General features: G+C 41.5%; 1 protein-coding gene across 1 annotated transcript; it reads left to right on the top strand.

The window, feature by feature from the left end:
* Positions 1-390: 390 nt before the first annotated feature.
* On the top strand, positions 391-12,697 carry Rlig1 (RNA 5'-phosphate and 3'-OH ligase 1). Its single transcript, XM_050135473.1, has 7 exons — positions 391-571; positions 4,638-4,755; positions 6,799-6,894; positions 7,753-7,869; positions 8,628-8,825; positions 10,590-10,759; positions 12,503-12,697. Exons 1-7 carry the CDS (start codon positions 482-484, stop codon positions 12,689-12,691), a joined length of 978 nt encoding a protein of 325 aa, XP_049991430.1. The 5' UTR covers positions 391-481; the 3' UTR covers positions 12,692-12,697.
* Positions 12,698-12,781: the final 84 nt, after the last annotated feature.

Raw genomic sequence — 12,781 nt, 5'->3', positions numbered from 1 at the left:
AAAAAAATCCAGTTCTGTTAATTGTAGAGTTTTACTAATGTTATTCCTGGAAAATCAGGGGTTTTGTCTGCACATTAGGAAATGTCTAATAGTTCTTTCTAAACTTCTCCGGGTTTATAATCCCTTTAAATCTTAAAGAAAAAGCAGACAAGTCAGTTTCAGGAGAAACGTGCCAAGTTGCATCCTAAACTGAATATCAAGTCCCGAAAATATCATCGTTACTAAGTTGTGGCCAAGTACACAACACCGGGTAACGGATCTTGTTTCTTTTCTTTTTTTATTCGGGAATCACACACGAGCAGGCGCGAGCGCAGTAGCCCCAACGCCGCACTACAACTCCCAGAATGCGCCGCTAATAGGCGGTCGCTTCCGGGCATGCGTCCCCGCCCCTCTTCGGCAGGACCGGGTTCTGTTCTCTGGCTGCCTGTTGCAGGGCTTCCTCCGGCCGGGATCCTGCGTCCAGGAGACTCGGAGTGGCGCCATGAGCCGCCTGGGCTCGGTGCAGCGGAAGATGCCGTGCGTGTTTGTGACGGAGGTGAAAGCCGAGCCCTCGGCCAAGCGGGAGCATCAGGTACCCGGCGACTTGGGCTGCTGGGCGGCTTCTCCAGCGCTGCGCGGCGGCCCGGGAGCCCTGCAGGTTTTACAGGGGAGGTTTGGGTGAAGTATACCTTGAGCTCCAGCTTCGTGGACCTTCTTCGTTGTGAGGAGTGTGGGAGAGAGGTTTTTTTTTTTTTTTTTTTTTTAATTTTCCCCTCCTAGATCAAGTGATTTAAACTTGCTCTGGCAGGTTTGAAAACCTACATCGCAGTTAATGTTCTCCTTCCCACGCCAGCGCCGTTGAGTGAAAAACCTGAGTAGTGAGTGAGATATCAGGGTCGTCTAACTTGGAACGACTGTCGATCAAGAGTCTGATGAGAAAGCATTGTTTACCTGTTGTGTCCTAGAAACCCATGACAGTGTTGACAGCTAGCCTGACTAGGTCGCTAAAGTCAGTCCGCCTGTCATTTCTTGCTTACTTCTAACTCGGAGTGCCCATCCTAAGGTTTTCTAGTCATCTTCTGTGTTTTACAGAGTGAGCCTTGCGCGAACGTAACTGAGTTAATACATAGTTTTTATCAGCGTGATTTTTTGATATGTAGCAAAAATTCTTTACCTCTCAACTCAGACACAATCAGCATGTGCATTTGAAATCAATTCCACTCTTTTTCACCTTTACCACTCTACGATTGGCGTTCTGGCCTTTTTGTTGTTCTTGTGGGTTGTTTGTTTATTTTAGTTAGCATAAAAAGTAAGAGCTTTCCTTTTGACACTCTCTCTCCTCTCTATCTCTTTTTTTGCTCCATTCTCTCTCTCTCTCTCTCTCTCTCTCTCTCTCTCTCTCTCTCTCTCTCTCTCTTCTCTCTTCTCTCTTCTCTCTCTCTCTCTCTCTCTCTCTCTCTCTCTCTCTCTCTCTCTCTCTCTCACAGGGTTTCTCTGTAACTTTGGAACCTGTCCTGGGACTAGCGCTTGTAGACCAGGCTGGTCTTGAACTAGACCTGCCTCTGCCTCCCGAGTGCTGGAATTAATGGCGTGCGCCACCACTCCTTTTAGCATTTTCATCCATAATTTGTATTGTCCCCTCTCCACGTCAGCAGGCTGCACATCTCCCCCAAGTCTCCAGTTTGCACCCCCTCGCACACACCATTACCCTTTTCATTTTTGTGCTCTGTTATTCCCCCTTTTAGATCTTCGTTTTTTTCTCCCTAGGGCCCCTTTCTTGTCTTTTAGATTAAATGGCCATTAACAAGATGCCCTGTTATCTCTTAGTCCCTGCTGCTAGGAACTGACACATGAATTAGCATTTGTCAAATTTTAATTCGAAGGACTCTGGGAGTCTTCATGCCAGTTTTCCATCAACCTTGATGTTTTCTTACCTTTTCCTAACATCTGATCTTTCCATATTCCTTTCTACTGCCTCGTTATTACACTTCAAATGTCATAATGGTGTTTACGGTACTACTTAATAAGTTGTACTTGCTGCCAGAATGATCCCCACTATATTTTCTAGTAAAGCTCTAAGATTAGTATTCAGTATCGGTATTGCTGGCTATTTAGATCAAAAATCATAATAAATCTAAGTATTGCAAAACACTCATCCTTGATGATTCATTTTAATCATGATTCTCAGCTTTGAATATTGTGGATAGGGCGTAATTTTAAAAGTACTTTATACTAGGGAAAAAAAAACACCCTCTCATCTCTTTATAGTTAAAGCTATCTGGTTACAGCATAGTGTCCAAGTAATTATCCAAAGTCTCTTATTAATTAGGCCCAGTCTGTTTTAAAATCTCAGTGTGGAGTTGTTGCAACATCTTTCATCTTGTAAACAGATTAAGCATTCATGCTTTTCCCAGGCTAACCACTCTGCTTGAATTACCTTCAGTGCTTTTCAGTAGATCTTAATAAAACTTGATTAAATTACTCATCCCTGATTAGAAATTGCACAACACCCAATCAATCCGCATTGCCTGTTTATGTACACAAATGCTTCTTGCTTTTGCCATAGTTTGGGCACAGGTGGAGGAGTAAATAGCAAACTGTAGTAGAGAAATGATCCCCATGGGAGGAACATTTACAGTCACTAACAACTTCAAGGGCGTAGTCACCCTCCTTGCCATTTTATAAATTTAAAAATGCACACACACACACACATAAGTACAGGCATGCACGTGCGTGCACACACACTCACACACATGCTGTCACTAGCATTTTGCCACAGTGGCTTAGAATCATACCTCCTGGACCCATTGTCACACACCGATGATAAGTCAATACTGAAGTAGTATATCACGGACTTGGAAGGTGGCTGCTACACAGATCCGAGGAGCTCAGTTCCGGTCCCAGCACCCACATGTCTGTAATCTCCGAGTTGTAGAGGGGACACAGTAGAACCCTAGAGCTTACCAACCAGAACCACTGTGCTCTTAAGTGTAGTGAGAGACTCTGTCTCCAAAGATAAGGTGATAACCTCTGGCTTCCACATGCACTCATATGGGCATGTATTCACACATACATGTTCACACACACACACGCATGCACATACATACGTGTACCTCACACAAATCAATGAAACGAGTATAGTGTTCTAGTACCGAATTTTGTCTGACCACCATTTCCCTTTGCTTTGTGCCGTGTTTATTATTATTATTACCTTATTATATAAAGTGAAAGTTCTGATTTAGACTATAAAATAGTAGCATAAAATTTTCTCATAAATAAAAATTATAGCTAAAAACTTGTCAGGATCTCAGAAGTAGCCCCTATTCCCTCCCCGACGCTTTGTTTTCTTCCTGACAGTAGCAAAGTCGTAAATGAAACTTGTAGACAGCTAATTGTTGATAAAGATAAAAAGAACAACAACAACAACAACAACAAAAAAGAACAGGAAGGGAATCCCTAGCAAAGCAAGCAACCTCGGAGGGAAACAGCAGGCAAGTTATTCCTGGTGGTTTTTAACAATGAAACCTGGGCAGGGTAGAACTAGAACACAAAATTGGCCTCAGATGTTGAATAGGCTTTGTGCCAGGAGCAGCAATGGGCGATTCAATCCAGGAGGCCTGATCACCTTTGACCACCTAGGGTAGACTTACCATATAGTAGTTGCTGGAAGTTTCTCCAGGAGGCAACGGCAGTGGATCCTGGTCTGGCCTGCATACTAGGAAAATGCATTTCGTAAGGAAGCTTCACAAACATAGTTGGATGGGTAGCCACAGAGATTTTTAGATGGGCATCTAAAGCAAGCATGTAGATTGCAGCTTTGCAAGTCAGTCTTTTAAAAACTCAAACGAGGAGCCGTCTTCATCGTCTCTTTTTCTGAAAATGTGAGCTCAGATAAAGGACGTCACTAGACTCTCCCCACAACTAAGAACCAAGTACGATTTGAAAAAGTCAGTTTTGTAAAGATCTCATTGAAGAGTAGACTGAGTCTCGGAGAACTGTGATTGGCGAATCCCATGTCTTGACCCACCAGGCACACTCTGGAATGAAGTAAGCATGTTTTACCTGCACGTGGTTCCAAACGCAGTGGCTGACTTGGGTTCCTCAGACACAGGATGCCCTGACTGTGGGCCTTTCTTCCCCACGTCAGATCTGCTCAGATGTTGCCTCCTTAGAGGACTTCCTGTGCCTTTCCATTGTGTTTTCCTCTTTAGTACTCATCCGTGTAATAACGTGATGCATTTTATTTCTGTCATAGCCCTCTAACGTCTGAGTTTCACCAAAGGTGGGTACTTCTCTGTATTTCCAGTGTCAGGTACAATACTTGTTGTGGTCAGTGCATAGCCATACGACACAGCTCCTGGTTCCATTGTGGAGGACAAGCCTGTAGATCACAGTCCTCATGGACAATCAATTTGAGTGTGATCACACTACAGAGAGGGAGAGCTGTTGTGGTGGGGCAGGAGGGGAATCTCCAAACTAGAGGCTACAGCCAAAGGATGGTGAGTTCAAGGCCAGCCTAGGCTGCAGAGTGAGACCTAGGAGACAGTTGTTTGGGGCTAAGGGAATTAGGCACAGTTCATGTGAGCCTGTGTGTGAAGTCAGAGGCTGTATATCTTATGCCAGTTTTTTTTTTTTCTCTCTCTCTTTCTTCTTTTAAGCCATTTAAAGTTTTGGCAACCGAAACACTAAGTGAAAAGGCGTTAGAGGCAGATGTGTACAATGCCATTGCCACAGAAAAGGTGGATGGGACGTGTTGCTATGTTACTAACCACAAAGGTAAAATACAACTCCCATGTTTACTAAACGTATTATCTTTTTCATTGTATAAATTCTGTCAGAGACAGATGCCTGAACTTCACCGGGTAAGCCACAGCCTTGTGGCGATACACAGATTAGTAGAGATGGGTTAATTTAAGATATGAGTTAGCCAGAAGTACGCTCAAGCTCTTGGCCAAACAGTATTGCAAATAATGTGGTTTCTGTGTGATTATTTCGGGGCTGAGCAGTGGGGAACAAACAAGCGGCTTCATACAACAGCCTCTTAGTTTCTTCTACTTTCTAGCTATTGGTAACTCATATAATTGTCTCTTTGTGGTTGGTTTACTCTTTTAGTTCAGTATTTTACCCGATTGGATTGTGTCAAATTGCACACATTTTTAAAATTGTTTAATATGTACATAGGACATTTCGTTTATCTGTTTAGCCACTGATAGGCATTTGGGTTGCTCCTACCTTCATGCCACCATTGATAATTCTATTAATAATGCATTATCTCTCCTAAAGTACTGCTTCCAGTTTTTTGCGGGGGGGGGGGTTATGAACCTATATAAATGTGGGATTACTGGATCATATGTTAATTCTAATTTAGAAAATTTGAATACCCATCATACATTTTCCATAATGGTCACACAGAAGTTCTAGCTTCCAGATATTCCACTTTTTCCATTTCCCTACTAGGAACATTTATTATTTTTGGTGATAGCTATCCTAATGGATGTTAGTGGAAAGCATTTTATATGTTTAACAGTAAAAAGGACAAAAAGTCTACTCAACCAGAAACAATATATTTTTAATCTAGCTCTTTATATTATGTATATGAGTAGCTAGTAATAGTATTATAGTGTATTTAACAATTTTATAACCTCTGTGTTGACTTTTCTGGGAGGCCCTCCACCCAGCTCCCAAATAAAACAGACATAGAGGTTTATTCTTACTTATGAATGCCCGGCCTTAGCTTGGCTTGTTTCTTGCCAACTTTTCTTAACTTAAATTATCCTGAGTACCTTTTGCCTCTGGGCCTTTATCTTTTTCTATTTCTATATACCTTTCTTGACTTCTTTCACTGGAACTTGCTATATAACTGGGTAGCTGAGTGGCTGGGCCCTGATGTCCTCTTCTCCTTCTTCTCTTGCTCCTCCTCCTTCATTCTTGGGTCTCCTGCAATTTATACTTTGTGTCATCTAACCCCATCTATCCTTGCTCCTGAAAATAATATTCCCCACTGCCTCTGATTTATATATTTGAGTAAGATTTATCAGGCTCTTATATTAAAAAAAAAAAAAAACTCCAGTGTGTATCATGTGTGATGTGCAGGATGGGAGCATTTAGAGAGCTAGAGATTTTACTGCTCAAGGATGCTCACAGGACCAAAGATGACAAACGGATAAACACATAATAAAGTAAGGATTTCAGAAGTAAGTCTGTTACAGAGCAACAGGTATGGGGATACCAGAGGAAAAAAAAAATCTGTATTTTTGTCGTGCTTTATAGCCACAGCAGGACACGTTTTCTCAGGTTAAGAGCTACTGATGTGTGTCAGGAACTCAGGGTGGAGTCTTAGTTGGAGAGTTTCCTGCTGTGCCTTGTCAGTAGGCATCTTCCCGCTAAGGAAGCAGTGGCAACAGTAAGCTAACTCAGTGGCCTGAGATTGCTCACACCCAGGAGTAAGCAACCCTCACCCTCTGTGTCTAGTGACCAGATAGGTCGGCTTTTTTCCATGTCTGCCAGAATTAACCCCACGTGGCAGTGTCATGTTCAGGGGAGGTGGGAACACAGCCTCCTGGTTCTGCTCTCATGTGGAGGGTTTAGGAAGAGAGAGAGCATGGAACATTCTGATAAAAAAGACCACGCATCTTTCTCACGTTTAACAAAGTACATCCTCACACGCTGGGATGAGGACTCAGTGCTGAGCATCATGTGTTTCCTGTTCTCCTAGGCGTTTTCTTACAGAGAACACTACTGCTTATTGATTTTTTTTTCCTCTCTGAAATGTCTTGCAAGATGAATTTTGTTTCCTCTTGACTTTCCCTATGTGTTTAGGTCAGCCATACCTCTGGGCTCGACTAGATAGAAAACCTAACAAGCAAGCTGAGAAAAGATTTAAAAAATTTCTACATTCAAAAGAAAACTCAAAAGGTTAGTGGGTTTTTCTTCAAACTTTTCAGATTTAAAGAGTTGAAATTTGTGAAATTATTGCTATAGTTCTTCTAGGTATATATATTTTGGGGGAAATAATTATATATGTATATATGTATATATATATATATATATACTCCCACACATATATATATTTACACCCACAGCCACATATATATAATATTCATTTTTAGAGCTAAATCAGTGGCACAGTGCCCAGACATGCACACACATGCATACACACATGTATACACACACAAATACTGAAAACTATTTCCCCCCTTTCTGTAACTTCTTTATAGTATCAGTCTATAATGTTTAAACATACAGTATTTTAATAAGATACATTTTCATTTAGTTTGCATGAGAAAAATAATTAGATATTAAAGGATAGTTAATATTATTGCATTGATGACTATATTATACATATATATTATTTTTATTCATATATATGTAACATATACACATATATAAAGTACGGCATAGGGAGTACATATTAAAACTCTTAAGTCTCACTCAGGAGGTAGAAGCAGGTGGATCTCACAGAGTTCGAGGCCACCCTGGTCTACAGAATAAATTCCAGGACAGCCAAGGCTATCACACAGAGAAACCCTATCTCGAAACACCCCCAAAATAAAAATTTAAAAACTCCTGAATCCTTGCAGATTGTTGGCTACCTTAGGCTGCAATGTGTATAAATGTACTGAAAGTTGAAAATGTGGTGCTTGTCCCCGAATTTGGAATGTAGTCACGTGGCGGGGAAAATAGAGTCCCCTTTCACATCTGCCAGCGATGGAGTGTTTTCCGCTTCTACTTTGTACCTGTCCTCTGTCTGATGCCTTAACTGACTCTTTGCAGCGCATCTGTGGAACACAGAGGAAGACTTCCGGCCTGTCCCAGAGTGCTGGGTACCAGCAAAGGAAGTAGAGCGGCAGAATGGGAAGCCAGTACCTGATGAGAACGGACACATTCCCGGTATCCCAGAATCATTTTGTGTTTAGTATAAGAAACAGGCAAAAAGGGTCTAATCAGAAAATTGTCTTAAGCTAGCTTTTCATTTTATTTATACTGCGAAATTTCTGAATCGAGTTTATTGAAAAATCTTAAGTTTATAAAGACATAGCAAGGAATGATCTTTTGAGTTTGAATCTTTCTCAAGGGTGAGAATATTTTGTAAGGTGTTTGGTCAGAGTGGCTTGTTTCTTTCAGATGCAGCAAGTTTTCCACATTGAGGGAGCTTAGCCTAGCAATAAAAGTAAAAACAGCAACGGCAAATAGGGAACTGATAATTGCTCAGCCGGATCGGAAGGATATAAATGTGGAGCACCATTCACACTGTAGGATGATACAGAGAACTTGCTTTATTAAGTGAAAAAAAAATGACAATATCAGGCAGGAGGGAAGGTAGGCAGTTAGAAAAGACACTAAAATAAAATTTAAAAGAAGAGAGTTTTAATGCTGTCTGAGTGTAGTGCTCAGTTGCTCCTGAACCAAGATGATTTTTCTGAAAAATGTGTTGAGTTCATGCTAATATACCCCAACAGAATAAGCAAATGAACCCTTATGATTACAAGGAAAACAGTAAAACTGTTAACTTTCCCACTGATTTTAAGTGTCTGTGTGATAGGGAATCTAGAAAATAAGGAATATTTATAACCAATAACCAACCAAACAAATGCCTGTGTCTTTTAATAGAATCAATGTGATAACACTGACTTCTCTTTAACTAACAGGCTGGGTCCCAGTGGAAAAGAACAGCAAGCAGTATTGCTGGCATTCTTCTGTGGTGAATTATGAGTTGGGAATTGCCCTGGTCCTACGGCACAATCCTGATGAGCCTGGACTTTTGGAAATCAGTGCCGTGCCCCTGTCAGAACTTTTAGAGCAAACCCTGGAACTGATAGGAACGAATATCAATGGAAACCCATATGGTGAGTGAGGATGTTTTCCAGAGAGAACTTCCTGTGGTCAGCCTGAGAAACATACTGAAGCAGCAGTGAGTGCATTTGCATCCAGTTCCTAGGAGCACATCCTCTTCTTATATCAAAGAGAAATCTTATCATCATCCAAATCTTACATTCAAGAGAAAATGTATGGCTGGCTGGCTAATCATTGTGATTTATTAACGCGGCAGGTTGCCTTTATCCAATTATTCTTCCCCATGACAGCTCTAACAACTGTGCATGAAAAGTAATTACTGAGATGCAGCTTTGCATTGCTTTATAAGTTTAGGGGAGTTAGCTGGGTGAAATGCACTGTTCCGTTAGATCATCACTTTAGCATTAGTAAACACAGGCAAGGGGAAGAATTGGCAACAGATCCTGTATAAAGAATGAATGAACCGAAATGAATTGAGTAAATCAGTGGCATGCTAGAGTACAGAATTGAAAGGAGAATCATAAAATAGAATAAAGACTCTAAAGCTATAATAATTCTAGAGATCAAAAGCTGACTGAAGGTGTAGGGAGGTGGCCCAGTCCATAAAGTTTGGATCCCCAACACCCATGTTCAAAGCTGGGCAGCAGTGGTGCATGCCGGTCCAAGAGCCAGAGAGGCACAGATAAGAGGCTATCTGGGCCTTGCAGACAATGTAGCCTAATCATTGAGCTTTAGGAGACATGCCGTTTTTCAAAATATAAGGTGGAAAGCAATTAACAAGTACTCAGTGTTGACCTCCTGTCCACACAACGCAGTTGCACAAACCTGTATTCCACAGAAATATGTATTCAAACATACACATGTTGTGGGTGTTTGACCCTTTTGGTTTTTGGAAGGGGCCTGCCACCCAGTTCCCAAATAAAGCACACAGAGACTTATTCTTAGTTATGCTCTGCCTTAGCTTGGCTTGTTTCTTGAGCTTTTCTTAAATTATCCTTACTACCTTTTGCCTCTAGGCTTTTGTCTTTCTCTATTTCTGCATACCTTTCTTTACTTCTTTGTCCATGGCTGCTGCGTGGCTGGCTCCGATGGCCTTTTCTCCTTGTTCCCTAGTTGCTCCTCCTTCTCCCCAGATTTTTTTATACTCTCTTACCACTGGCCCCACCTATCCTTGCTCCTGCCTTGCTATTGGCCATTCATCTCTTTATTAGGACCATTGGGTGTTTTTGACAGGCGCAGTAACAGTTTTAGAGTTAAGTAAATGCAGTGTAAACACAAGTTACACATCTGAAAATAATACACCCAAATTTAAGTAGGTTGATTGATGGGTATTAAGCTTACATACAGGATCAAAGATGTTAGGTAAACACTAATAGCAGAATGTAGCTAACGATATAGCACATGCTAGCAAATGTTTTGCTCTGAAAATGTTTGATAGCCAGTGTTTTAAGCTTTGTTAACTGTATCTTTGAAATGGGCTATCAGCAGTACTTAAGTGAATGGTTAAGGCTACATTCCATTGTACCTACTTACAATAGGTAACAGGTGTCTGTCTGGACCTGGTCTGCAGGTCATTGTGCCAACTCCCAGTGTAGAGAGTACACGAAAGTAAGACAGAGTTTTTGGAAATAGTGTCACACTTGAGTGAGAACTGGATGTAATGCACTTTGGATTATTCTCTACAGAAAATCAAATCAAATAACCTTTTTGTTAACATAGCTCCTAAATGTTTAGACATTTATACATTTGGGGAGGTACCTTTTCTCTTTCTGAAAAGAACGTGACTGAGAATGGCTAATGGGAAATTTACCATTTAGGGCTAGGAAGCAAGAGATATCCGCTGCACTTTCTCATACCACATGGAGCCTTCCAAGTAGAAAACCTGCCGACCCTGAAACACAACGACTTGCTGTCCTGGTTTGAAGACTGCAGTGAGGGTAAAATCGAAGGGATTGTGTGGCACTGCGGTGATGGCTGTTTAATTAAGGTAATGACCAAGACATGACACTCTGACTCTGGATAGACTTTATTCATTCTGGCATGCAGTTAGTATAATTCCCTATAATTCTTTTTTTTTTTTTTTTTTGATTTTCGAGACAGGGTTTCTCCGTAGCTTTTTGGTTCCTGTCCTAGAACTAGCTCTTGTAGACCAGGCTGGCCTCGAACTCACAGAGATCCACCTGCCTCTGCCTCCCGAGTGCTGGGATTAAAGGCGTGTGCCACCACCACCCGGCTAATTCCCTATAATTCTTGTAAGCTAAAACAGAACTGAGTTGATGGGAAGGGGCAGAAAGCACTGTATACAGTGATGGTGTTAGGCCGGGCACTGGCTATCTGGGATGTCCGGGATGTGCTTCGGAGTTACAGTGATAATGCATTCCCCTCCTGGGGGCTCCTGTGGCCTACTGTGTTCTCTGAGACATTCGGAGCCTACTTTCACTCAGCACTTCGTGCACTAACTTAATAGGGAGTTTAGTAAAAACGTGCAAAGTAGTAGCTTACACAGGATGAACTGTGTCTTATGCTTTGTGCTCTTTTCCCTGGACTTGTCTGTTTCTCCCTGGTATATGAAATTCATAATGTTCATTCAAAACGGAATCTGTTCTTAGGACTCCCGGCTCCACATATTCACTGAAATTAGAAACCTGGACTCATTATTTTTAAGCCTTCCTCTCATTACTTCATGCATCTAGTTGTTGAGTTCTTGAGAAGTCTAATCTACCGAATCTCTGTTCTTTACACTCAGCTAGGCGCTCACTGTAATTTAGGAAAGAGTCCTGCTTGAGTTACTACTACATTGCCCTCCCTAAAGCATTCATTGTTCATTTCTATCCACTGTGCTCATTCTTCACAAATGAACAGTATTTCTTCTGTATAATGCTGCTATTATGTTGAGCCTTCCCATGGAATGGCCCCTTCTTAACTCCCCCTAACTGCTTTTCATTACCATCTATGAAAACATAATTGTCTGTCTGTCGTGTGACTGTGTGGTAGTCCCGGGGAGATATGAACACTCACTTGCCACAGATAACGTGCTGAGGACAGACCAAAGAAAGGACGCCTTATGGACCTTAGTGAGTCCCTGACTTTGTTGGGGTTACAGGAATCTGGGAAGGAGCTGCTTACAAGGAGTACGGAGGGCCCAGAAGCAGTAGTGGATAAGGATCAATCACGATCAATCACTCAAGCCCTCCCCAGCTTGAGTGCTCACTCACAAAGCAGCGTCCTGGGAACCCCCTGCACATCCCCGATAGCTGGCTGTCCTTGGTAGTGCTGCTGCAAACTCACAGGGCGCCTTAAAGAGCCTCCCTCCAGAGGGGACGTTTTCATGTGGAGGAAACAGCTACACAACACTGCCCTCACCAACCACCACTTACTCCCTTTGGGAACGCTAGACTCTGCCCCACATTTTTCTTTTTTTTTCTATATTCACCAACAGACTTATTATATCCATTAAAATTTGGGAGGAACTCTTAATTATGTTCCTGGCATTTTCAGGTACTGGCAGAATTAACAAAACAATGTCTCTGCCTTCAGGAAAGTTCATATTCTAATGGGGAAGATAGACAGCACTATGTCAAAAGAACAGCTATGACATTTAATTAAAATAAGAGTAATAGAAGGCAGACCCTTACACTGTATCTGTAGCGGGCACCCAAAGTAAGTATTTACAGGTAAATTAAGATTCTATTTACAGACTACAGCTAATGCCACATTGTCCTCCTTACAGGTCCATCGCCACCACCTGGGTCTATGCTGGCCTCTTCCAGATACTTACATGAACTCCAAACCAGTTATTATTAACATGAACCTAAACAAATATGGCTATGCTTTTGATAAAGAGTGTTTGTTTAGTCAGTTTTCAAAAATAGATAAGCAGAAATTTGATAGGCTCAAAGATATAATATTTGATGTATAAAATGTAAATATAGTTGGGATTACTGCAGTTTTCTAATATTGAAGAGTCTGCTATGTTTACAGAAGGTAAAATAACTAAAGGTTCTATTTA

Source organism: Alexandromys fortis, unplaced genomic scaffold, assembly GCF_014885135.2.
Source record: "Alexandromys fortis isolate MF-2015 unplaced genomic scaffold, M_Fortis_MF-2015_v1.1 scaffold_24, whole genome shotgun sequence".
NCBI lineage: Eukaryota > Metazoa > Chordata > Mammalia > Rodentia > Cricetidae > Alexandromys > Alexandromys fortis.
This window is presented reverse-complemented; position numbering and strand designations above follow the sequence as displayed.

Bases quoted from the DNA above. Each gene is read 5' to 3' on its own strand.
- Rlig1 (XM_050135473.1), top strand. From the start codon at position 482: ATGAGCCGCCTGGGCTCGGTGCAGCGGAAGATGCCGTGCGTGTTTGTG. The intron at 7,870-8,627 runs GTATCCCAGAAT...TTTAACTAACAG, and splicing joins TGAGAACGGACACATTCCCG to GCTGGGTCCCAGTGGAAAAG. The intron at 10,760-12,502 runs GTAATGACCAAG...TCCTCCTTACAG, and splicing joins GTGATGGCTGTTTAATTAAG to GTCCATCGCCACCACCTGGG.